This window comes from Centroberyx gerrardi, chromosome 20 (assembly GCF_048128805.1).
Source record: "Centroberyx gerrardi isolate f3 chromosome 20, fCenGer3.hap1.cur.20231027, whole genome shotgun sequence".
In the NCBI taxonomy this organism is placed as follows: Eukaryota; Metazoa; Chordata; class Actinopteri; order Beryciformes; family Berycidae; genus Centroberyx; species Centroberyx gerrardi.
In genome coordinates this window covers 2395412-2422500 of record NC_136016.1, presented here as the reverse complement: position 1 = coordinate 2422500, position 27089 = coordinate 2395412, and the positions used below count along the sequence as shown (strand labels likewise).

At 38.8% G+C, this 27089-nt stretch overlaps 2 protein-coding genes across 2 annotated transcripts in view; one reads left to right on the top strand and one right to left on the bottom strand.

Annotated features, from left to right (window-relative positions):
• LOC139918094 (NHL repeat-containing protein 3-like) overlaps window positions 1–27089 on the top strand; it is a 296510-nt gene that overhangs the window by 165828 nt on the left and 103593 nt on the right. The gene's annotated exons all lie outside the window — the stretch shown is intronic.
• arid5b (AT-rich interaction domain 5B) overlaps window positions 1–27089 on the bottom strand; it is a 136410-nt gene that overhangs the window by 39356 nt on the left and 69965 nt on the right. Inside the window, exons 5-6 of the mRNA XM_078290910.1 lie at window positions 2582–2739; window positions 1445–1706 (exon numbers count right to left, since the gene is read on the bottom strand). Coding sequence (XP_078147036.1) covers window positions 1445–1706; window positions 2582–2739 — 420 coding nt within the window. The remainder of the gene's footprint in view (window positions 1–1444; window positions 1707–2581; window positions 2740–27089) is intronic.

Sequence of the window (27089 nt, the reverse complement as noted above, 5' to 3'; positions counted from 1 at the left end):
GCAGCAATGCGAATATTTTATTTTCATTTTTTATGATTTCATTTTAGACTGATGCTGTTATCAGCAGTAGAATAAGCTTAAATTCCTGCTTTAGAAATTGGTTGCTTTACAAACAACCTAGTAGGGACTGCAAGGGTCAAAGCCATAGCGTTCAGATAATACATGTAGCAAATACTGTATTATGTGTAATAGTTGTTTTCAGATTTTGGGATTGGATTTGGATATCGGCAAGTCTGTGTTGTCCACCTTTGATATGATGGATATGATACAGTTTGATTGATTACGTATTTAATGTAGAATTGATTATATTACACTGGTTGTCTATGGGAAGCCCTTAACCTGAACTTACTCTAATGAGACATATTAATCAGATTCCAGACAAATATACAGTATATTCATACCATATATATATTATCATAATTCTCCTGGGTTTCAGTGGAGAGTTTTAGTGTCCCATGGTCTAAAAGCTGTCTCACAGGATTTTCCACTCTGACACACACTGACACTTGGGATTTTTTTGTCATAAAAATGGTCAAAGTTAAAGATACTAAATATCAGCACAGCTATCAGCTATCGGCAACTTCAAACAAAAATTATTAGTATTGACCTTCAAAAACCACTCAAACCCTAGTCACAGCTCACATCTATAGCTATTTTACGGTGGCCAATTTTTGTGTATTTTTTTTTTTTTTGTCACTGGGAATCGAACCTCTGACCCTGCTGTTGCAGGATGGTCTCTCTTACCACTAGGCCACCATGTTACTTGCATCCCTTTGAGAAGCACTTCAAATGGTGACATCAAATGGCGTAAGTCAAAATTTTGAAAACTGATACTACAGAAGATGCACTGGTACCAATACCGGTGTTGAATATCAGCCTGGTGCTGATATTACAGAATTTCTCCATTGCCTTTTTCATACCATGGAATCTGACAGTTCCTTTGAATGTAGAAAAGGGGATACTTTAAAGTCACAATGAAATGAAAAATGACTTTTTCACCTCTCAGTTAATTCATATCATAGAATACACATATTTAACAATAAATGCCAAAAGATGTACAAAGTTTTTGCTAAATTCCTGTAAATGGCACATTTTTTGTGTTTTCTTTGTGGTGTACGGGCTGTACAAGGTTGTGCCCGGTTGGCTCGAATCCATTCATTTTAAAGAATCTCAAATTTGTAGCAGCCCATGCCAACATCCTGTTTCCTGTTTCAAAATGTCAAATTTTGGAAGCAAAACACCATTGAAATGTCATTGTTGTGTCTTTTACTCCCTAAATGATCTTGAAATCTACCTTATTCAGTAAAAGTAAAGGACTGAAATGGTCCTCGCTATTGGACAATACTTGAAAGAAAAAGATCTGATCAGTACTTTAAATTGGACGATACTTGATATTCAGAATTTGGGGATGCTAAATGCTATTGCATAAGATTAGGTAACTTACTCTGTTTGAAGCCCAGGTATGGGATCCTCTCAATTGGTGTCTTCCTCTCTTTCATATACTTATAGAGAGACACCAGAAAGGCCTGCTCCTCCGCTCTGCACTCTTCTCCCCCTCCTTCTCTCTTCTCCTCTGACGACGGTAGTGGTGTTCTCTTGCTACTGCCACTGATATTACTGCTGACATGACTGCTACTGTTACTGCTACCATTGCTGCTACTGCTGCTGCCTTTGGGTTTGGATATGGCTGCTCTGTCTGCCTTCACCTGCAGAGGAAGGATTCGAGAGAGGGTGGAGCAAAGAGAAAGATGAGAAAGACGGAATAGAAGAGAGAAAGAAACACAGACAGAGGGAATTGTACAAGACAAGACTTCAAATGAATCACTCCAGGTTTGGTTAAGGATTGTACAGAGAAAGTACAGAGTATTTCTGCATTTGGTTTGTTTAGGTTCACACTACCCAATTACAGATGAACCTGGGCTTGTAAACAAAAGTCACATGGACTCAAGTAGCTAGTTTATTGGAGTTCTGGTGACAGCGTTGGTGGGAGGGAGACAAAACAAATCCGATTCCAGTCCCTGAAAGATAGTGAAAGATGATGGACTTGTCTGTACTGTTTGTCGTAACTTCCCTTCTCTGGTTTTCATGCCAGTTACGAACACATGAAGAAAAAGCTGAATATGAGCATCAGTCCAGACTGCGGTTTGACCTTGGTTCATATGTAGCTATCAGATGTCAATATCCGTCTCCTTATATCCGTAAAACCTTGTGTTTTGGGGTGGTTTCCTGTAGTTGGTTCATATTATGTTCTCACTCCTAATGAAATGCACCACGGTTCTCTTGGAAGAGGACTGAGACTCGCATTTTCAGGCGTCACGGTGCAGTTATTTGGTGCCGTCCTAGTTCGAATCGCTTTGTTCTCACCTGGCCAAATGAACCGAACTAAAGGAGTAAACACTCCAGAGTTCAAACAAACCACTCACGAACTCGCCCTAAAGGGGAAACTGCTCCAGGGTTGGTTTTTGAAGTGTCTTCAAGTTCTCCGTCTGATTGCTGTGTTCTCATATGGCAAAACAAACCCAACTAAGGGGGAAAACACTCCAGGGTTTGAAACCAACTAAATGTGAAAACTAAATTGTACCTTGGCATTGTTCTTCCCCTCTGTGGTCCCAGTCTCCTTGGTAGTGGGTGATGTCTGACATTGACCTTTCACGTCCGACCCCTGACCTTGACCCTGTGAGTCACGACGCTGAGAGATGGATGGCTTCTTTTTCCTGGGACGGCCCTTCAGGTTGGGAGCTGAGGACAGAGAAAAAGAAAACAATATATACTTAATCTAACAATCAAGGTCCAACAGATGTATGCTGGACGCGTGCAATAAAAGCAATGCATTTATCGTAAATCTGTGTGTACATTTCCCTGTAAAATAATACTGACCAAAAACTTGTGTCGCATTCATATGAGTATGTTGATGAATCCCAATCACTCGTATATGGGAAGCGCGTTCACGGGACCTTAATTATCATGAATTAACTTAATAGCACCGCCTCAGAAATGCCATGTGAGGTAAAGGAGAACACTCACATGCATAATCTTCCAGACCGAAATGGCATTGAAGAAAGTGGAAAAAGAAGAATTTCAGCGAAAATTGAGATAATGCTCAGCGCTGATGAACAAACAAATACTATTCTGCAGTAGAAGCTGAGGAGGATTACAGCCTCACAAAAAGCTGACATATGGGAGGAGATCACAGAGCAGGTAAACGCTGTTACATCCTTGCAGAGAACCGTTAAAAAGAAAGTTAAAAGAAAGTGGTTTGATTTAAAACTGTTGAATAAAAAGTGCATGCTGCCAGCCAAAGTAATGTCAAGGCCAGGAGAGGAGGCCAGGGAACGACTGCTACTGCGCTTTCCCAAACTGATGAGCGCATCAGTTATTCATTGAAATAGAACAAATTTATGTTAAGTTATTTTAAAAATATTGCTTTCTTTATGAGTTTCTGCTATTTTTTTGAAAAAGTAGGTATACGTTTGAAGCAGCCCCATTTACCGTCCAGTTTCATTGCTAAAAGTGAAAGACTTGAAGTAAAAGACTGAATTTACACACGCTGACCAGTAGGTGTAGGTGTAAGTTTCGTTCAGATGTACAAACAATTCAGACGTACAAAAACTTTGATAAATCCTGAATTTCATGTGTAAACGTGGATATGAATGATTTACGAACAAATCCGTTAGGAAATCGCTTGATAAGTGAGGTCCATTGTTAGTATTATTGGTGTGCTGCTATAGTTTTTCAGAGCTAATTAATAGATGTCATAACATGTACCAGTAAAGGATGAGCTGATCCTTGTAGCTCTAACTTTGACTTTAACTTTGACTCATCCTAACAGCCATTACCAAAGTCTCATCTAGGGCCTGACCGATACAGGATCCAATACTTAGAATAAACCTTGAGAATGAATAGAGGTCCTGGTGGAGATGGCTGGAGGACAGTCCTGATAAGAAAGCTTTATTGCATAGCTCCATGTTCTCTCGCACTTGCTGATACATCTGCTGTTTGCTTCAACACCTCCAGACTTCAAGATTTACCAACAATTTCAGGAGCGGAATGACAGATGGTGATTTATCTGCTGGCTGACTTTGTGGCAGCATGTAATTTACTCACAACACTCTCACAGGTGGCTCGAAGAGGGAAAAAAAATACTAATGACAATATGCTCTGATGACTGATTTACTTACATCTGAACAACAAACATTCATGATTCTTCACTTTACAGTTTACATTTAAGCCGATTAGCAGACGTTCTTTGCGGGAACAGGACACATTGCCTGTTGTGGGAGTTGAAACTATGGTAACGCTTTATTTTCTGGGTCCACAATTTCCTAATAATTTCCTAGAAATTAACTATTAATTTCTTGAGACGTTTCCTGGAAAGAACCATGAAATTATGTAGTAGTTACATAGAAAATGTAAGCAGTCCGTTTGGTGGAGTCGATAAGATGCTGTCAATTTCTAAAAGAGTTTCCTGGAAAGAACTGCAACAGTCATTAGTTATTTGTTGAATTCCTTCCTCTAATTTCTAATTTTCTATAGAACTACTACATCATTTCATCGATCTATCTTGGAAACTCCAAAAGAAATTACCAGGTACTACCAACTACTATTGAACTCTTTCTCTATTTTCCCTATAGTTAGTACATAATGTAATGGTTCTTTCCAGGAAACTTCCTAAACAGTCCCTTTCAAGGAAAAAAAAACCTCTCCAAAAATAGACAGTCTTTGTAACAACTAGGCTACCCTAATATCAGCATCTGTGCCAGTTAACATGACAATTAAACCTTCCCTTATTGATTAAGGCTCAGAGTCCCGAGCCTCAGAGTCTAAGCTGAAGGACAATGAAGCTTTGGAAGAAACTTATAAAATCACTTTGATGGATTTGCTTTTATGTAATTATTATCAGATAATAGCAGTGTCCTGATGTATCTGTCTGGTCCTGAGTCATTCTAATAGACTTTACCGATGACAGCAAACAGGTTGTGAATTCACAGTGGCAGGAAAACAACATGTCACCTCAAGGAAAAAAACTGACTTTTACTTAAGTCTCCTTCGCTTTTAAAAGTTTATTTATATGAGCCTTTATGACAAGCATGTCTCAAAGGGCTTTACATACCATATAATATACCATACTACATCACTATATGCCATATACTGTACATCCTATACATATACAGCCTACATATACAGTACATCATATGCCACACTACATCAAACATACTCACGCACATTCATGCCTATGGGCAGTTTAGAGTCTTGAATTCACCTAACTTGCACCTAACTTGAACCCAGGACGTTCTTGATGTACATGTAATCTGTTTCTGAATATACTCTGGGTCAAACTTTCACACTGAGGAGGAAGAAGTGCTGTGCTGAAGAAAATGAATTTAAAACTAGAAAAAAAAAAGGCAGCAGACTAAATAAGATACATAGTATGATCTTGCAAAGTCATAGCTTCAAATCCAACTCTGACCTAGTCACGTCTTCCACTGTTTCCCATCTTTTTCCCAAGACATGGAGAGTGTTTGTATCTAATAAAGGATAACCCCCAGAAAGATACTCATAAATAAATAGCATAACTGCTAACATATGATTTCTATCATTCCCTCTCTAAATATAATGTCATTATATCACATTTTATCTTATGTAAGCCTCTTTGTGGTGATTTAAACCTGGTATAAAAGACCTTTAGCTCCAGAATACTTCAGCAAAATGGGCAGCAGCAAAGATAGCCAGCATGTGGTAACTCAGTGAGTGGCATGGGAAAACTCCTTGACTTCTCTTCTCTCTCCTCCCTTCCTCTTCTCTACCTGTCCTCATCCTCACCTCCTCTCTTCCCTCATCTTCCTCACACCTTTCCTACCCACTCGTCGCATTTACACCTCCTTATCTTCTCCTTTCTTTCCGTTCTCTCCTCCTCTCCTTTCCACGCCGATCCTCTCATCCCTGCCTTGGCCCGGTGATACTGTATTGTTCTTTTTTTGTATATTTCTTTCTCACCCTACATCCCACCTGCTCTACCCCCCCCCCCCCCCCCTTTTCTTCTATGTGGTTGTGATGTTGTTTGACAAAGTGTGTGATTGAAGGGGGAAAGACTCACTTAAAAACAAATTCAACATCACTTCAAGAACATGCATAGAGTTGAAAACACACATGTATACACACACACGCTTCTCACCATTGCCAGCAATTTTAAGCAGCCAACTCCTCCAACTCTGTGTCTGTGATCACTTATTTTGTGTTTCAACATAGCATATAACACAATGCAGCTGTTGTCACTGAGATATCTTCCTGTTTCTGTTGTTAAACGACTGTGCAACTATACAAAAGTGATTTGATCGAGGGTCACAAAATGCAAAACAGCCCAGAATTTACCATTAGCCTTTGTCAGCCAGTTAGCATTTTGTGACCCTCGATCAAAACACTTTTTTTTATAGTGGTGCAGTCGCTAATCATTTATCACATTGACCAAATAATTATATCAATCAAAAATTCAATCAGAAATTCAATGGATATTAGTACATTGTTTTGGTGTCAAGTGATATTAGCTGCAGGTACTAAGCCACAGCTTAGGCTTTAGTGAATTTACAACCCTGGGAAGAGCTTTTTCCTCTTGTTATTTACCTCCCTATGAAGCAGCACTGCTGTTATTTCAAAGATAAGACTTGTGAATTACTGCTGCCAAATAGGGGGAATGGCTGCTTGAATCATCAATTGACTATCCTCTCTCTCTCTCTCTCTGTCTCTCTCTCCCTCGTTCTTTCTTTCTCTCTCTCTTGCTCGCTCTCGCTCTTTCGCCCTCTCGTGGTACAAAATTAGCTTCTGCTCCCTCCCAGGATGGATTTCGATCCAGCCTCTATGCTGGAAACAGCTGCATGATAGTACAATGCCGACAGAGCACAGAGAGACGTGTTGGACTCATTTTAGATGGAGAGGTACATAGATAGATACATACATGCATGCATATTTCATTCATCCCAGAGGGAAATTGTCACAGCAGCAACACACTTGCGACACAATATACATGACAATACACAGTAATAGAATAAACTCAGCGCCTTCCCTCTTAGCGATACTAATCATTAATATATTGGATATATTTGCCCACAATCAAAGTGATCAATTCATCTATTTATTACAAGAAAAATGTAGAATTTTAGCCATTAGTCTGCGCCTCATAGCTTGGAGTGGTAATCAGGTCCGACACTGAACATTTTACATTTTAGGTATTTAAATGATGCTTTTATCCAGAGTAACTTACAATGAGTCCAACAGTATCATCTTCAAATCCTACACCACCAACAAGCAACAAATAGTACAGAGTGTAAGAGTCAAAGCCACGCTACCCTGACAATAAATCTAACAAATATTCCCTAGAATGATCATGTATCATAGAGAAGCGCTAGGCGAGAAATATAAACATGGCATAATGTTCTGTTTTCCTGCGGGAAACACAAATGTTGGGAGGTTAAAACAGAAGATCCGCATATGGGAATTCTCTCAAAATAAACTCACTCCCTTCTTTGTTTTGTATGCAGAGAGCACAGAGTTCCCGGCCCTCTGCTCCACATCAATATTTCATCAAGCTCCCTTTCCAATTCTGCTGCTCAAACAACTTCATCGGCTCCATTCAACAGCACGGGCTTGCTGTAAATGGTTCCCCTGTTGGTTATTGCATAATGGCCAAACGAGAACAAAATGTGTTTAAGCGTAATGTGAGCTAACAAGTGAAGACATTTCTACACAGACAAACATTAGCTGGACTTTATTGAGGCACTCTGTTTTACAAGCAAGTTTAAGCAGCTATGAAAAGAAACAAACCAGACGCAGCAGGAAACCCATTCATAATGAGAGAAACTGCTAATTTGAAAAATAGTCATAAATATTAAAGGTAGGTTGTGATTTCATACAGCAAAAAATACATCTTACATAGTGGATGTATTACTTCAGAATATGTTTAGAGTGTAGAAATGGTTCAAAATATATAAATGAAAGATTAGATTAATGAATGTATTCGCACATGTAGATGACATACATTTGAAATCTATTTTGGACACTGGAGATACATTTTCTTTTACATATTTTGCTGATTAGTGAGCACAGTTTGTGTGAATTCAGTTTGGGTCAAAGGCAAATATGTTTTTTAATATGGATCCTTTGAGAAAAGTTTGAAAACCACTGGTCTAAGATTGCCTCATTAACTGTGTAGCCAAACAAACTTAGGCCTGCTACCCAATCACCATGTTACACAGGGAAACATTTTGAGATAGCGCAGATGAGCAATATTTGCAATATTAACATTTAAATGTGTTATATGTAGCATTTTTAAATATGTGGTAAATCATTACCACATCAATGTTTAGACCTTGTCAGTATAAATCGTTAAGAAAATTGGCAGCCTCTACCAGCCTCTACACTGCATTTTACATTGTGTGCCACCTGGTTGGATTTGAAGGGAAATCTGCTGGATCACTTTACAGCACAAAACAGGAAGAGGGCGCTGTTATTCCCGAGCAAACAGAGCTAAAGTGAAAGAGTTTCTGGCAACGGAAGATGGGGGAAGGAGTGAAAGGCGGATGGAAAAATCACTTCCAACATGTTTATCCTCTTCAGTAAAGCCAAAGACATCAGGGAGGGGGAGGGGGGACAGGAAGGAATGGGGTTTATGGGAAATGTCTAAATTTTGAGAAACACTAGCACCAACAATACCACAGGTGTGAGATAGAGGCTACCAATCCTCTCCACCATGTTCTCATTTATTTATGGTAATTATACCAAGGCATCACGGTTAATTTGACAATGATATAATGATGTTTAAAAATCACACACATCGCACCTTTAAAAGGGTTCATGTGTATTTTCATTCTGTGATGTCAGTAACAACAGATCAAAATAGGCACACAGCTGTTACCGCTGTTATTTTGCACACCTGCATACATGTTGTTATTCATACACTTTTCATTCTTATAATTTTACTATTTGTTGTGTTGTATTTAATACCCCCATTTGCTCTATTCTTATTTATATTCGATTTTTCTTTTTTACTATTAGCATCAACACAATTTCCCCACATGGGTCATGCAAGTTTCATTTTATCTAATCTAATTTAATTTGATCTAATCTTACGTCATCAGCAGTGAATTTCCCATTTGCCATTCTTCATTCCTGTGTTTCGACAGCATTGCTCTTCCTCCTCAAATGTTTTCTGTGTATCATCACCTTAAGAAGCTCGGTAAATGCAAGCCTGGGGCAGTTTTTCTCCAACTAGTCCACTCAGCGTGGCATTTAAGCACATTACATAATGGAGAGGATGGCTTGTGTGCTGGGAAAATTGGCAAACGCACACACACACACACACACACACACACACACACACACACAAACAAACAGAGAGTTGGCTGGGAAAATATGCAAACAGTGTAGCATTTATAATTCATATAAGGCAGAGTGAAACACAACCGCATTGGACAAGCCGTGCTTTCTCTCGCTCTCTCTCTCTCTCTCTCTCTCACTGTTTCATTCTCTCTCGTCCTCTCTCTCTCTCTCTCTCTCTCTCGACAGTTGTAAAATCCAAACTAGGACAAGTTGCATCAGGACAAACACAGTCATCTTTTGTGTCATTTCTCGATAAGGAGAATTCTTGGAGAATGGAGATTGCCTCTGCGATGCGGCGGTGTTCATTTCCTGATTCTGAATTATCCAGCCATTTTTCTGCTGGCAAGAGACAAATAAACATGTTTGTGCAAATAATCTGAGAGCTTGTTTCCTGTTTCGGTGACTTGTTCAGGAAATAGCGGAGTTGTAAAATATGCATGCCAAAGTATGTGAGATAAGATAAGATGAAACATTCATGATCCCCGTGGGGGAATTGGGTTGTTGCAGCAGTAAATACTAATAGGATACAACAAAGAACATAGAATAGAAATAAGAACAGAGCAAATGGTTGGTAGTAAACATAAAGCAACCAACAAATCCAGCAGAAGAACATGTTAAGAGGAAATGTATGAATGAAAGGTATGAAAAAATGAAAAACAGCATGTATGCAGGGTGTGCAAAATAACGTGTGTAGGTATGTATAGAGAGCATGCACACTTATACATGCAAATGCACATGCGTACATGCAATAAAACAAAACACATGCACAAACACACACACACTGAAGTAAATGTAAAAAGTGTCTCATTTAAAATGTACTGAGAGTAAAAGTTACTGAATTAAATTTTTTTTTTTTTAGAAAAGACAACTTTGTTACATTTGATCTTATCCATGCAACGCTAAAATAACTCAATTCTTTTAATTTGAAAATATGGAAATTACAAAATAAAGTGCAAAAACAAACAATCTTTTTTCCGGTATCTCTCTTTTTCCAGCCTGGTTGTTATATACAGTATATTTAGACATTATTAACTAGCCAATTCTCCAACGGACCTTGTGACCTTGTGAATGGATATTTGTGACGCAACTGCAAAGCCTTTATAAAATACAGTAACTTGCTGTCTCTTGTTGGCAGACCTCTGCTATAAATAGAAATGATAACATAATAACATGTGTATAATGTTATTATAACACACGCGCGTGCGCACATACACACACACACACACACACAGATAGTAACATCTTTAAAATGTGACACCATCTGTCAACATTTATTTCATTACAGTTGGCCTGTGAGCTGGGTACATTACTCACTGTGTTATGCTGGGAAACATTATGTGTGTCTCTGTGTGTGTGTGTGTGTGTGTGTGTGTGTGTGTGTGTTTGTACATCTACATCCATCTTGCATTAGTGCTGCAGGATTTTCCAAATATTTCCTCTTGTAAGAAGAGCAGCAGAACCACAGCAATGCAGCAAGCATCTCAAAATTAAGACCTCTAAGACAGTTACATCAAACGCGCACACACACACACACACACACATACACACACGCACATAGAAACTAGGCCAAGCAAGGCAAAACTCCACGAAGCCGAATCTCCTAGAAAAGCCTCATAATTAAATCGTGTTAAAAAAAACTTTAAGTGACATTTTATTTCAGACTCAAATCCATAAAGTGGATTTTTTTTTTAATACCGGCTCAAGGAAAGGAAATTAAGAAAACAGGGTTGAGATGAAAAAACACAAGTGAGCCCTCTGAAGGCTCTTGAAAGGAAAGGTTTCAATTTTTCGTCATGAATTATGCATGTAAGGCTTTGAGCAGCCTTGTTGCTACAAGTAACTGCAAGCTCAACTCAATATCTTCTTTCTATCTCTGCACTTTACACAACACAACACTAATATATCTGTATCTGTATGTACAATGCTTACGTTTAGTTGAAGAGTTTAATTCCACCATGCATTGTAAACCACCTGAAAGTAAAACAAATTATGTATATTTCTGAAGGCAAGCAGATAACTAAGACTCCTCGGCTGACAAAATGATAGCACTTTACGAAAGAGGATTAGGGCCACATATGAAACATTTATTTGAGTTCTGAGATTAAAGTCAGAATTCTGAGAGTAAAGTTAGAACTCTGAAGAATTCTGTCTACTACCTAAACTACTATAAAATACCCCATAAAATGGCAAAAATAAAATGAAAAAAATATTTGTAGTTAATTTGATGATTGTTTTGTATTAAACTATAGTAGTTATGGAAGCAAATTATGAAATTATATCTTACAATTGACCAGTCGAGCCAAAATTGCCATTTTCACCTGTGGTGCCTTTAAGTTAAATGATTCTTATTCTGAGAGAAATATGGAGAAAAGGTCTATTCAAATATTGAAATGCAGCATACGTAAGAAAAGCTTATCTCTCTCTCTCTCTCACACACACACACACACACACACACACACACACACACACACACACACTCATCTCTTGAGTATTTGCTGCCTTGCTGTATGACTTTCATTTAGTTAGCCTGGGAGAAGTCTAATTAGTCCAAATCACAGAGGAGAGCAGCTTTACTAAAAATACCATTAGCAGCAGCAGCACTAGAGCTGACTCAAATGTCACTGCTTGATCACACACACACACACACACACACACACACACACACGCACACACGCCATGAGGCAGCAGGGGAATTAGCAATTACACACAAATATTTCAAGGTATATTGACACAGTTAGGGGCAACTTCTCAGCGACATAAAACCGTTCCATCCAGAATATCAAGTGAAATAGTGGGAGTGTTGAAAGCAGCACACAGCGGAGCAATAGAGATGAAAGAGCTTCAAGTGTAGAAATGTTCAACTTTAACCACCCTCAACAATCTGAATAGCGATGTTGACGCCATACAAGCAGATGCTGCTGAGTGAACGAATAAAGGATTAATCATATCTGAGTGTTATACTGATTTATTCTGTCTAAATCCATGCTGAACTTGAGTAAGCATTCATTTTCACCTACTTGGATTCATTATTGAAATGTTACCGCTGAAAGAAACACTCTATTCCCATGTAGGGAATATTATATATATATATATTCCGGTGCCATTTTTGATTCTTCTCATCGACCGCAATTCTTCATTGATTCCCTTATCGATTCCTACTGTATAACATTTCAGTGGTAAAAGACTACATACAGCTTTAGTGGAGTTAACTTTGTACTATTACTCCAGACAGACATTGCTGTGTAGAGTTACTCCTGTCTCAGAATTACTTTTCAAAACAGCTAAGGAACGTAATTGGAGGTCAACATCACAGAACAAAAACAAAATATTTGCCACTAGCTGTATTTACCACTTTATTGGGTTGTTCAAGGACGTTCTACCCGTAATTACAATACTTCTGCTTGCCACTGTAGCGTGCGGCAAATCTGGGAGATAATGAGGTGAATATTGGACTTTTGGACCCACAGTGCAATCGTTTGGCTTCAGAACACTTGGATTATGCTGCACAAGCTGTGTGAAAGAAACGGTACCTGCCACGGAGCTGCGCTAGCTCGCTAACTCGCTGTATGTTAAATGGACTTACAAACTTCACCAGTTTCCACCCTGGTTTCGACTGACATGAGGGTGAATACGTACGTTACCCACCAGCGTCAAATTAATTTGTTTGCGATTGACAGCACACCAAAAGGGTCAATAAGGTTGTCGCATAGCGACTGGATAAGCATCCGGCTGTTCAAACTGCTTGATGACCGATAAGAGGAATCGACGGTGTGGTCGCTTGTCAATTCCGGTGAATTAGGCAATTTGGAAATGGGACTAAATTGAAACGATACCCATACACAGAAATACTGTTGCTATGAATACACAGCAGCAACCCAGGTCCTTCTTTAAGAAGGTAGCGCAACACACACTCACACACACACACATAAGTTTAGTGTTATGTGCTAGTCATCTATTTCTGTCCTGTTGTTAGGTTGCCATTGAAGCAGACTGAACTGAATTAAATTGAATTTAACAAGAGTAGAAACTATGAACTACTAACTACTACAGCCTTTTAGTATCCACGTATGCGTACACACACACACACACACAATTTATCTTACTATACTTGAGGACCTTCCACTGACTACATTCAAACCTAACTCAAACTAACCTCTTGTTGAAGTGAGGACCGACCAAAATATCCTCACTTTGGAGGATTTACCTCATCTTTCTACATGACATTTGGTGCTCATAAGGATAGAAGTACATTACACACACACACACACACTAGGGCTGTCACAATATCACTATTTTCCCCGACAGTACTGTAAGAGACCAAGCACCATTATTCTACAGAGACCCAAACATAGCCGGGTGTATTTTCCTCTGAATCCTCCAGTCAGCAGTGGAGAGGAGAGGAGAGGAACAGCAGGTTTTAATTTGACACCACGCAGTACAAACTATTACTCTCTCTCTCGCACCTCTCTCTCTCTCTCTCTCTCCCTCCCCCCATCTTTCCCTCCCTCTCTCCAGGAGGCTGTCAGACTAAATATAATATTCACTTCATAAATGAATATGGAACAGCTACTGCTGCTGCAATGCCCAAAATACCCGGGCCACCTGGGGCAGCGCAGGCCTCTGTTCACCATATTCAAAGTGACATCGCTCCTGCCTCCACTCCTGATAGGAAGCAGTGGGAAAGGTGAACGCAGAGACGGACCAGAATCTGTATGTAAAACTGATTTAAAAGAAATACACAGGACTGCATGCGCTGTCACACTGTGTCGTGTTAAATCATGGCTTCTTCTGTTATGGTATGTTATGTGTGTATGTTATGTCATGTCATGTTAGGGTATGTCATTTTGGGTCATGGCATGATGCGGCATGTTATGCAATATCATGCCATGTCACGTTATGGTACAGCATGTTATTAGAGTTTGACCGATATCGACTTTTGAAGGCCAATACCGATATTTTTGAAATCCAAAAAAAAACAAGTATTTAGTGTTTTCCCCAGAAATGTTATCTTGTTAGGGGGGAAAAACCTCTGAAACAGCATTAAGACACTAAAACTCTGCATTATAACCCAGGATATTACTACTACTACTGCTACTGTTTCTACAATTATTATTAAAAATAACATATTCATGCATACTTGTGTGGAATCTAATCAAAATATCTCAGTTCAGGTTAAGGTCTTCCCATAAACAACCAGTGTAATATTGATGAATTCTACAATAAATATGTAATCAATCAAACTGCATCATATCCATCATATCAGAGGTGGATGACACTGACTGGGCCAGATCCCATTTTAATAAAAGACCAATATTGGCCCAGTATATCAATCTAACCCTACATCTTATGTAATATGTCATGTCATGTTACTTTATGTCAAACTGCCAGCCATTTGAATAGACTCGCAAAAGAGTTCAACCAAGAGTTCAGACAAGTACACATAACCAAGTGCAATTCAAAACCGTTTCAAAGGCTGGACGGACGTGCTGCAGTGCACATGTCCCCTTCAAAACATTCCCCCACAAATTAGCCACTTGGGAAAAGAAAGATTTGCGCAGGCCTCTGGAGGGGCAACAATTGAGGGGGGTCCTAGCTTTGTAGACCTAGGGGTAATAACTACAGGAAACAGGAGCCACTTGGAAAGGCAGAGGAGCTAATCAGATCCCACAGAACAGAAATTTGTCATTTTGCAATCGTAATAATGAATGCAAATTCAACCAATCCCCTCAATATTTGGGAGAACTTGCAATTTTGCAATTTAGCACAATTTGTTCACGTGGTCAAATCAACAGAGCACTTTTAGTCAGTCATCCAATTAAACCAGACATCAATAAACTATGTTTACCTTGGTCTTCTACTACAACCAACAACTCGGCAGTGGAGCTTTGTAGAAGGAGGAATTTAACACGTGCGTTTTTCATTTAACCTGCATTATTCTACTTTCCATTTATCCTCGGCCTTTGGTTTGCCCTGTGGTTCTCAATCATGGTCCTCAGGACCCGGAGTACTGCTGGTTTTCTATCCTACCAGGTAGTTAATTGCATTCACCTGGCATCCAAGGTGTAAATCAGTCCCTGATTACATGGTTAGAATCAAAACCAGCAGGGCTCTGGGTCCTGAGGAGCACAATTGACATGTCTACCTCAAATATAAATGGACACTTTCAATAAAACTACAGTTTTATAATCATGAAATGCATATAATCATGTCATGAAATGCTTACTGTGCTGAAGTTGGATTGAAGGTTTATTTATAAAGACTGAAATCCAAGCACAGTATTGCACTTGTCACTAAATACCTCCAGATAATACTGACACTCACTCTGCAGTAGGGGGCAAGACACACACACACACACACACACACACACACACACACACACAGAATACACTTATACAATGGGGGGTGTATTATAAAAACACTTTTCTAAGCGAGAGGAGGACAGAATGAGAGAATGTGGAAAAAGGGAGGAAGCGAGACAAAAAGGGAGAGAGGGCATGCAAACGTGAGCGAGTAAGAAAAGAGTAAGAAAGAAAGGGGGATGAAAGAGAGAAAATGGAAGAGATAAAGAAGAAAAGGAAGGGGGTAATGTTGACATTCAACCACAGGGTTTGTATAGAGCCTGTTATCCCCCTTTAAGAATTAACCTCCCAGTGACTGCAGCGATTACCTGCTCAAATGAAATGTTATCTGGCTATTTAAAGTCTTCAGTGATATAGGCAGGCTGGAGTTAATGGACTGTATGTGTGTGTGTGTGTGTGTGTGTGTGTGTGTGTGTGTGTGTGTGTGTGTGCATGTAGACATGACCTGGCTAGATCACAAATTACACAGCTATGTCCCAGTTTACAGTACTGGGACAGTTGGCTCGTCTGCTGGGGACTCCACCCACTGTTTATGGGACAGACACTGTCATTAGCCGGCAGAAGCCTATAGGTTAGAGAAGTGGGCTTTTGACTGGAAGGTTGCTGGTTCAAATCCGATATATTCAGCTGGGAAAATGCAGGTGGGAAATGCGAATGAGTAATGCTCTCCCCTCCGTTGTCGGTTCACATCCACTGTCTGACTGGAATGAGAATGTGTTTGGAGAACATAGCCTTAGCCTCGCGTAACCTCCGGCTCAAACGACAGAGGACTGGAGAAATTTAATCACAATAGTTTTGGTTAGAAAAGGGTGGTGATGCTGTGGGCTGTTGTCATAATCCAAACCAGTCAAATTTCTCTAGAGTGCAACATCGCACTGGTGTTTATTGTTGTAGAAACAACAAGGAAGCTGCTACAGTTAGCTAGCTAGCAAAACATTTTGCAAGGCACAAAGAACAATGGCTTACATTGGAGAATTGGTCTGGTGTAATGAGCAGACTTCTGGCAAAACAGAATTAAGTATTGATTGAACATTTTCATACATTTTTATCTGGCTCGTTTAATTGTAGCCTATAAGTGGCATGGAGAGCGTGATTTGCTTCTGTGTATTGACATATTTCCGAATCAAACAGAAAGTTAGCGTGGGAAGCGTCAGTGGAAGGGACTTATGTGAATATCGCGTAAGTGTTGCGTATTCTCTGCCTCTATCGCCCTGTCTGGGAAAAGAGTTTTAGGTGAAGTCCAGCCAAAAACACTCTTTGTTGCATGTTGCTAGCTGAACTGAGCTGCATGCTAGAAAAAAATAGCGAGGGGAGGGGGCAATAATTCCAACGGTTATCAAAATTTCATTGGATGAAATTCAACAGAAATGTGCTGTTTACCGGAAAGAGGCGGTCTGTTAATTTAATATAACATTTCTAGAAATCAACATTTTTGTCATTTTTTGGCCTGTATTGGTGAATAGGTGAACACTAAGTCCAGCAACATCTGCAAAAAGGTAAAAAAAAAAAAAGTTATCTTCATGGTGTCTTTACCTTGAATTTACTCAACAAGGTACCTAGCTTTGTAGCTAAGCTAACGATGCAAACTTGTTCTACCCCAGAACACTAAACTTGTTTCTATCTGAAAAATAAACCAGAGGTGCCGTTTCAGGGGGTTTGTGCGAGAATCTGCTTTCAAACTTGGAGCCAGCCAAGCAGTGCTGCCTTTTATTCTCGTTTGATGATGAGAATTTCTCCAGAACTCTGTCGTTTGAGCTTTAGGATCATGAACGAGTATACGCATGTGCATGTATGTTTAGATGCACACTCTGACAAAGAGGCAGTTGGATGCACACAAACCACATGTATATGCATGTACACATACTTAAAAATATGATTGTTGTTGTTAAATGTATGAACATTTTGTGGAATTCCTGTTTTATTACAGCTAAATTGGGAGAGAGAGTAAGGATAACATGCATGTCTGTGCCAACACATATGTACACATAATACACATAAATGTGCATGTATGTTCATATGCACAGTCTATGACAACGAGGCTGGTTTGGATGCACATAAGCCACATATTTGCATTCACACACGCTTTTTAAACCTTCATTTCATCATTATAATTATTATTTTCTGTCTGATTATGGGAAAAGTAGGAGTTTTAGAGAGTAGGGTGGTGAATAAGATTTAAAGCCGTTACATTCCCACTACATGGTCTGTGCCTCAGGCTGCTGAGCCTCCTGGATGCTTTACACATATGCTAATTCCACTCAAGGGTAAAACACTCTGACATTAAGATGCAGACCGGTCGGAAGAGGAGAGGATGGAGAGATGGAAAGAGGGGATGGAGAAGAGGAGGCAAGGTGAGGGGGAGATGCTAAAACTTAGAATGAAAATAGAAAAGTTTAAATCAACAACAGAGGGAGGGAGGGGAATAACGGATAAAGGGCAAAGGACAGACAGAAGGACAGAGAAAAAGGGAAAGAAAGAAGCATAGATAGAGAGATAGATAGATAGATAGATAGATAGATAGATAGATAGATTAAAAGCAAATCTCCTTCTGGGTTTCTCTTTGAATTGTTAATATGGCAAATGGTAGAGACATATGTGCTGCTAAAACATGCATGACCTTCACTATCTCAGCCCAGATTGTGAATCACAGATCTGCAGGAAAAAACCAGAGAAAATGTAGCACCAAACACAACACAGACAAGTGTTTTTCTTGCACATTCTGGGTCGGTTGAACCCAAAGTTGGGTTTGGTTATTCCAGAGGAACTGACATTCAAAAACTACTGGCTGCTATTTAGGCTCAATAAAAATATTGAATGCTAGAAGGTTAAAACGTTGTAGATTTTGCTGGACTGGGCTGCACAAAGCCTAAAAAAAAGCTTGAGCTGTGAGGAAAAAAGAAAATTTGCAAAAGGCACTGAAGCAGAGAAGAGTGTTACTATATGACGAACTACAGGATGAGCTCAGCATTTTGGCTCTGCAGCTCTATGGGGGGGGAGGGGATGGGGGGGGGGGGGGGGGGACACAGTCACACTTTCCCTTTACATATCAGGCAAGTGACACTAACATGATTGAGAATGACAGTGAATATTAAATACATACAGAGGTACTTATTTGGATATGAATAGACTGCAGTGGGAACTAAAAGGGTGCACCGCTTTCCCATATATATCATGCAACTGCTGAGAGGGAGAACTGACACTTCTGTGTAAGTTTTATGCTAAACGACTCCCATCAGTGCCAAAATGGAATGCCAGTTGCCCTATTTTCCCATGTAATATCATGCAACTGTGAGCATAGCGGAGCTCTGTGCAGCGCTGGCTAATTACATGGCGGCCGCACTGTAAACCAGTCATTATATGTCTTTTTTTTTTTTTTACTGAGTGCTCCCATAATCCATTTTCTAAGTGTATAATAATTAAAAGGGATTATATATGCTTTGGAATGATCATGGCTATACAGTAATTACTACTATAGCAGGTTTGCTCTGATAACGCCGCTGTCGATTGCTATAACAATGTCTGGAACAGAAAGACCGAGCTCAAAGTCAAAAGGACTTAATGTAGGATTTTCTCTAAATATACCACTGTGAAATGAGTCGTCATAATAGTCATCAGTTCCATGTTTCCTGGCTCTTGTTTTTTCACTGCTTTTCTTGCCTGCTGCTTTTGATACAAAACATAACCAGTCTCAGTAAAGAATATAATCTGGGGAACTCCCAGTTTGGACTAAATGAAAATGCAGGGCAAATCACTGCTACTGTTTGTGATAGTGTTGACTGACAGGTTATTGGAGACGGATACCGCTTAGCAGCTCTTTAAGGACACATTCATAGTATCGGCATGTTAAAATCTGAAATAACTATTACATGCATGTGATATAGAAGCATTCAGTAAACTTTTGTTACTTTTTAAGCTACTATATTTTGCAGCCTTTTGTTAAAGCCTCTATTTAGCACCCAGAAGTTGCCAAAAAAGGTTCATTACAGCACTAAAAAAATGTTCCTCTATGATTACAGCCAAAACAAACCTCATAGGAACCATAATTTTTTTTTTTAGAGTGTGGTCTTTTTGCAGGGAATGAAAATATACAGATGTAAGTCAAGGACTAATCAAAGGGCTGATTCACTGAGGTCATTTTCAGGAACTCCATTCTAAAGTCGGACCATCTGGACGGCATGAATAGCCTGTTAAGTACAAACACACACACAAACACACCACCAGTTTCCCATTATAATCACTAACCAACACACAAGCACCACAGCTAGGCAGCTCCCATGGAATGTAGTGTGTTGTAATAAATGTTCCCACTCTTAGCTGAGAACTGTTTTTTGGGACTAAAACACTAACAGACCATCCTAAATAAACCAATTGAGCAACATCAAAAAACTTTTTTTTTTCTTCCCCAAACTGGATATGTAGCGATTTTGAATGAAAAACCTATCTTTTCAATCATATATATAATAAAGAATTACACATTTCACTGACACAACAGCAATATACAGTATTTCTTTTGTCATGCAGCAACTAAAACCCTTAAAAGGATACAGTATTTTTAATACTGAAGCACATATAGCCTTACGCTGTAGGTGTTAATGAACAGTCAACCTTTAACAGCTGCTCTGTAAACTAATTTTTGTGTTTTCTTCCCCTTAAGTTTGATTCCAGAGGGAATATATCTTATCGTCACACAGCATGTTTTATAAAGTAGCGAAATGGCTGAAAGCAGAAACGTGTCACCACACATCACACTGGTGTTTGGAATGCCATTCCTAAAATACTGTTGTGTAATAGATATTATTGTACGCGTACACAAGCCAGGCGTGAGACTGACTTTTTTCAGTGGTGAATTAATTTAAGAAAAGATCAGATGAAACTTTAATGAGCGCCGCAGGGAAAGTGGGTTGATGTAGCAGCGAATTGTAATAGGATAGAGCAAAGAAAAATAGAATATGAATAGGAATACGGCAAATGGAGGAATTACATGGAAGGAGATTAGTGCCAGCAGAGGTTGTATAGGAATTAGGAACTGTATAAATTTGAATTTGTCATGCTCATACTGAATTGTTTTTTCTAACAAATAAAGTCAAAACTTGAATTTGTCAGAATGAAATGGCTTGAATGTGATTATTATTGAATATAACTTTTAACAATAATTTCAAATTCAGTTTTCTCAATTGTCTGTAGCCACTGTGGCCGATTCCAGACACACTCTCTAACATGGTTTCTGGTCTTCTGTAACAAAATTTTCAAGGATTTCCTGACTGAAAGGTAGCTAGTGAAACTGCAGAAACAAGACAAGAGGACAAAATCTTGGTGAAAACTAGTAGCTGCAGCAGTATGCTGTCCAGTGTTGTTGGATTAAATCCTGAGAAACCTGAATTTGAATTGAAAAAACAGAATTTGAAATTTTAGTTAAAAGTTACATTCAATAATAATCACATTGAATTTCAAGTCATTGCATTGCGTTTCAAATATATGCCTTAGAATTTCATTTCTTTTAATTCAACGGTTCAATATGAGCATTACAAATTCAAATTTCAAATACAATCACTGCTGGCACTGATCTCCTTCCATAGAATAAAACATAACACAACTGACCGACTGAACAGTAGAACATGTGAAGTAGTTTACATTTACTTTAGTAGTTGAGGAGATGTATCAATGACAAATAAGGAAAAAATGAACTACAGCATTAGGAGGCCAAGAAAAAATACATGAAAAACAAAACTATGAAATATATGCAGTATAAAATTAGAGACAAGATGAATATAAAAAAAAAATGAGAATATGAAAAGAACATTAACAGGTCTACAGAAGGCCAAACATATGTATAGAAAGTATCTAGGCGTGCAGACGAAGCAGCTTCACCTGCCAAGTTGATCTCTTTGCTGCCAAAGTAGTTTTTAGAATAGAATACACTGCTGAACACAGGCTGGCCACCTGTCAATGTTGCCAGTAAGGCTGACAGATTTACCAGCTACAGCCAAAATTGACCAGAGTTTGGCTTGATGGCTAGTGGTAATTTCAGTCCCTGAATACAAGAAAGATGAATCCTCACTTTAGTCTCTGAGTGTTTCTCTGTGTTAGAGCGAAGGCAAATTAATATGGAAACAGAGTAATCATTGTGTTGTGTTGTAAGCCAAAGCAGATGACTCTCTTTCCCAGAAATATCTAATGATTCATTTTTTCAACATGTTGACAGAGCGGCTCATCCTTCATTTTCTCTATTAGGATTCGACCAATATGGGTTTTTGAAGGCTGATGCTAATGCTGATATTTTTGGATTGAAGCTCCCAATAGACCCTTTTGTTCCGATATTTAGTATCTTCAAATGTAACCATTTTCATGTACAAAATATTGCACGGTTCCAGTTTCCCCCAAACTTGTATTCTTGCCAGGGTGGAAAAGCCTCTAAAACAGTATTTAGACCATCATGGGACACTAAAACTCTCATTGAAACCCATACTAATGAAATTACAACTAGCAAGAAATGTTACTGTTACTACTACTACTACTACTACTATTAATAGTACCAATACTACTACTACCACTGCTTCTACTACTAATACAACTACTACTCCTACTATTAATAGTACCAATACTACTACTACCACTGCTTCTACTACTAATACAACTACTACTCCTACTATTAATAGTACCAATACTACTACTACCACTGCTTCTACTACTAATACAACTACTACTCCTACTATTAATAGTACCAATACTACTACTACCACTGCTTCTAATACTACTACTACTACTACTACTACTACTACTGCTACTAGTACTAATACTACTACTACTACAACTAATAGTACTACTACTACTACTACTACTACTACTGCTGCTGCTGCTGTGACTGTGTGTACTATGACTGTATCGTCCACATGTGCATTTTCTTGTTAGTATCCTGCTCTATGAAATCTCTATCTCACACCCTCTGCAATCACACCACAACACACAGCCTAAGAAATCTATTGCACACACACACACACACACATACACACACACACAAAGAGGAGCAGTTTTCATGGGGTGAAAATAAATGAGGCATTTTTATAGCTGTGTCTGTGGTAAGTACTGTATATTACACACAGAATGAGGCAAGAAAAAAACATGTACCTTCCTACCTTGCTTGCTTCCTTTCTCCCTTCACTCTATCCCTTTCCTCCCTCCTTCCTTCCTTCCATCATTCCCCACATCATTCCTTCTTCCCTTCCTTGCTTCTTTACAAGTCTATTATTTTAACTCACATCAAGCTGCAGGTCTATAATGTCCCTCTGAGGCTGCTGTAGTCTATTACGATTAACAACGTGCAATTAACATACTCAAAATGCTAAAAGGGTTTCATTGTTAACACTATATTATAATTCCAGTTTGGAAGGAAAATGTTACCTGATGTTGCTCAATATTTCAAAAAGAAAACTGATAATTGCCTGTACTTTTTGCTACAAAATATTTTGTAAACATTGCATAATCTCATGTAGGAATGAAAGTGGATAAGAGAGAAAGATGTCCCATCACATAGAGGGTTTCTATAATGATGATGTTCCTCATTGGTATGCACTGATGATCAGAGTGTAATCACAGACACCATATTCCTGACACACACACACACACACACACAGACGCACACACTCTGCAGGCCCCACCATAATCACAGGCACAGTATTCATGTCACACGCTTAACACAACAGCTAAAATCTAATTTATTGAATTTGTAAAGCACTCATTTGTAAAGCAGGTTATGATAACTGAAGTAGTTGTGTTGATGGCTATGTTACTTTGACATATCCTAGACTGGCATGTAGATACTCTCCCAAGGCCGCTGCTATTACAAGGCTGAGTCGCATCTTGAGGTGGTAAACAACTCAATGGGATGACTGTCAAAGATAGTATTTCTATTGATGGGTGCTATGATTTTCCTCTGTTCTTCAAAAAAAAAAAAAAAAAAAAGACAAAAAAGATCTATCCCAGAAGGCTAGACTGTAGTTTTCGTGACTTTGTTCTCAAATCTGCTCTGGCTCAGGATAGGAATAATCAAACCCTAACCTTAACCCAATAAATGTGGTTTAAAAGTTGAATTGAATTAGGTAAAGCTGCAATAAGCGAAAATCTTTGACCACTAGAGGGTGACAGAAACCGCAACACATTTGTAAATAAAGCACAGCAAAGCCACAGCACTACGGAAGCCTACTGAGGACAAACCTAGCAAAGCACTGTGCATGAAGACTAAGACAGCTCCTCTAATTCAAATGAGGTAAACCTGCTGAGTTCACTGATGATACATTCACTGGAGTTAGTGTGAAACTGCCTGGGAAAAAGGCTGCAGGAACATTAAATTTAACCATTGAAACAAAACCTAATTTTAACAATACCTTCATTAAACATGTTTGATCGTATATACAAATTGAGGAAAATTTGAATTCCTATAACATGGGACCTTCAAATATAGAGGATCGAGTCTGTTTTCATTTTGTCAACCAAGGAAGTCTGGAAAATTACCTATACTCCTTTTAAAAAACTATTTCAGTTTTATCAGTAATTGTAAGAGTAGGTGCTCCTTTCTTTTCAAATGATGGATTCTCACTTTGGAATGAAACTCCTCAGTCCTGCTTCGAGCTCTGGTTTCCTTTTTCTTACTTTTTCAAAGAAACTTGTTTTGATAGTTCTGACATTGTTGCCTTGACCTTGTTTGATGCGCAGACCTTGAAGCGTCCCCAAAGCCAGAGCTCAAAGAGACGAAAACAGAGCAACCACAGGGAGGCTAATGTTAAAAAAATCTGTTCAATTACTTGGAGAAAGCACACAGGGCACAATCTTTTTGCCAATTTATTCTGCACCTTTGAAATCCATTGTTTTTACTTGCTGTGGAGCTGTCAAGTGACCGCCATGCCGCAGAATTCTGCCTATTTTAAATCAATCAAACAAATCATATAAAGTAATAAATAAAATTAGTGTGGCTCCCAGGAAGACTTGTGGTCGCTATTAAAGAATTAAGAATTTCAAACAATAAGGCACAATTGAAAACTTTTATTTTGTAAACTTTGCCAACAGTGCCAGCCTGTATTATAGCTGAATATTTTGTTGTGTTGTATTGCATTGTATTTTATTTTAATAGTCCTTAGCTGATTGTTTTATTTTATTTTGTAGCACTTTGTATTGTTGTTATTGTTATTCTTCTACTCATCATTATTATTATTATTTAAAAATGATTACTAGTTTCCCAAACTGTCACTGTGCCAACTCCATAATCAGCAATGCAAATACAATTATACTACTGATGATATATAACTTATATACTACTGATATTTCTTTGAAGCTGAGATTGGACTGTATTAGGTTGGCATAGAGCCACTATACAAAGAAACGTAACCACTATACAATAAAGTAGAATTGCCATAAAGGAATCCTATTTCACTTCCTGGAATAGCTCCCAACATGGACAGGAAGTGAGTCAGCATTTAGAGGAAATAGCGATTTTGTTATTAATGCTGTTACATCAAAGTGCGACACACTGTTGAATAATTCACATTCAACTCCTCTTTACCCCTGACAAACTGTCCTCTCCACAGTCTGCCTACCTCAGTGTGTGTGTGTGTGTGTGTGTGTGTGTGTGTGTGTGCATGTGTACATGCACATATTCATTGTCCCCTCAGTCTCCAATGACATTATAAAACTAAAAGCTGAAGCAGCGTTCTGATAAACCTTAGCCCTCTCTCTCTTCACTACAGGGCAAACTACTGTAAATCTGTTCTGTCCCACAACCAAAAGGTCACAGGTTCGATCCTTGCGACAACCAGTGAGCCTCATGCAAGGACTGTGTATGCGAACTAGTTATGGGACGATATATCGAAATTCAATCTATCGCAATACAAAAATGTGACAATATGTATTGTGGGGCTCAGAAACATACAAACAACAAACATAAGTCTGCACAGTCAGACTTTGTTGTTGCTGAACTTTTATGTATTACATCGTATCGTGGTTGTATTGAATTGTGAACCCCATATTGCGTATCAAATTGTGAGAGAACTATATCGTCCCATCCCTGATACGCACTGATTTGATCTTCAAATGTTGTTACGTACAAGTTAAGCAACTTTTTGGCAGACATCAATATTTTCTTATTTTGCGTTTTTGCGTACGAACAAAATGTATCTTATTTCAGTATTCAAAAATGTTGTTGTGCTTTGTGCCAGGGTTTAAGTAGGCAAATAGTTTTTAAAAAGCTATTTACATGTGAAAACAAATATTTGTTTTAGTTTCAGATAAGACACCAAACGCTGTCATATTGATGTTTACTAGGGTTCAATGGATGTGGGTTTTTGAAGGTCAAAACCAATACTGATATTTTTCATTAAAGCTACTATTAAAGCTAATATTTTGCGCCTTTAAAATCTTTGATTACTTTCTAGTGAAAACGATCAAAAAAATTACAGGTACTCATTGTTTCCCCCAGAATTCTATTCTTGTCTCTGAAACAGCATTTAGACCATCATGGGACACCATGGGACTCTCCACTGAAACACAGACTAATTAAATTCTTTTAGCAGTTCTTTAAGGCATGGTGACCCACCCACCTGCTTAATAGTAGAGAAACTCTGGGATACATTAGGCCCTTCAATTAAGAATGAATTTACAAAAAACATTATTGACAAATGAAACGAATAAATGTAAGCCTAATATTTCCCATATGGCAGACTATACAGCAAGTTGTGTGCTGGTCTTGTATGCAGGGCTCGAGCTTGAGGACCTCCCGTCGTCCCGGGGCCGATAAAAATAGGATCGGGGAGGATGTAAATTAATTTTGGGACGAATTTGGGACGAGAGTTAAAAAAAAAAACCTGCTAACGTTACAATGAACGGCGATGAAAATGAAACTGACTGCACGTTTTGTGTAGCACACACAGTTCTTATTAAACCTCCTTGACAACTTACACACACACGCGCACACAAACGTTACAAAGTAACGTTATCTAGACCCGCGAAATCCTGACAGATGCCTGTCACCACCGGTATTGACTGTCAGAGTGATACACAATGGCAATGGCGTCCCGTAGTGGGATACTGCAATTTTTTAGCGTTACAGCAAGACATCAAACTTTAGGAAAACGCACAGCAGAGCCAGACCCTGAACCGCCAGCCTCTGACCTCACGACAGCCGCAGCTGCAACGGGGAATTCAACACAAGTGAATGAGGTAAGCTTGCTAGTATTAATGTAATATAATGTAACGGACATATGACAAAGCTAAACTCATGAAGCTAACTAGCAACTTAATAGAACAAGCAACTTACGATACGAGAAAAACGGCTGAGGCTGAGGGATACTTTTTGTAATTTGGCGACTTTTTGAA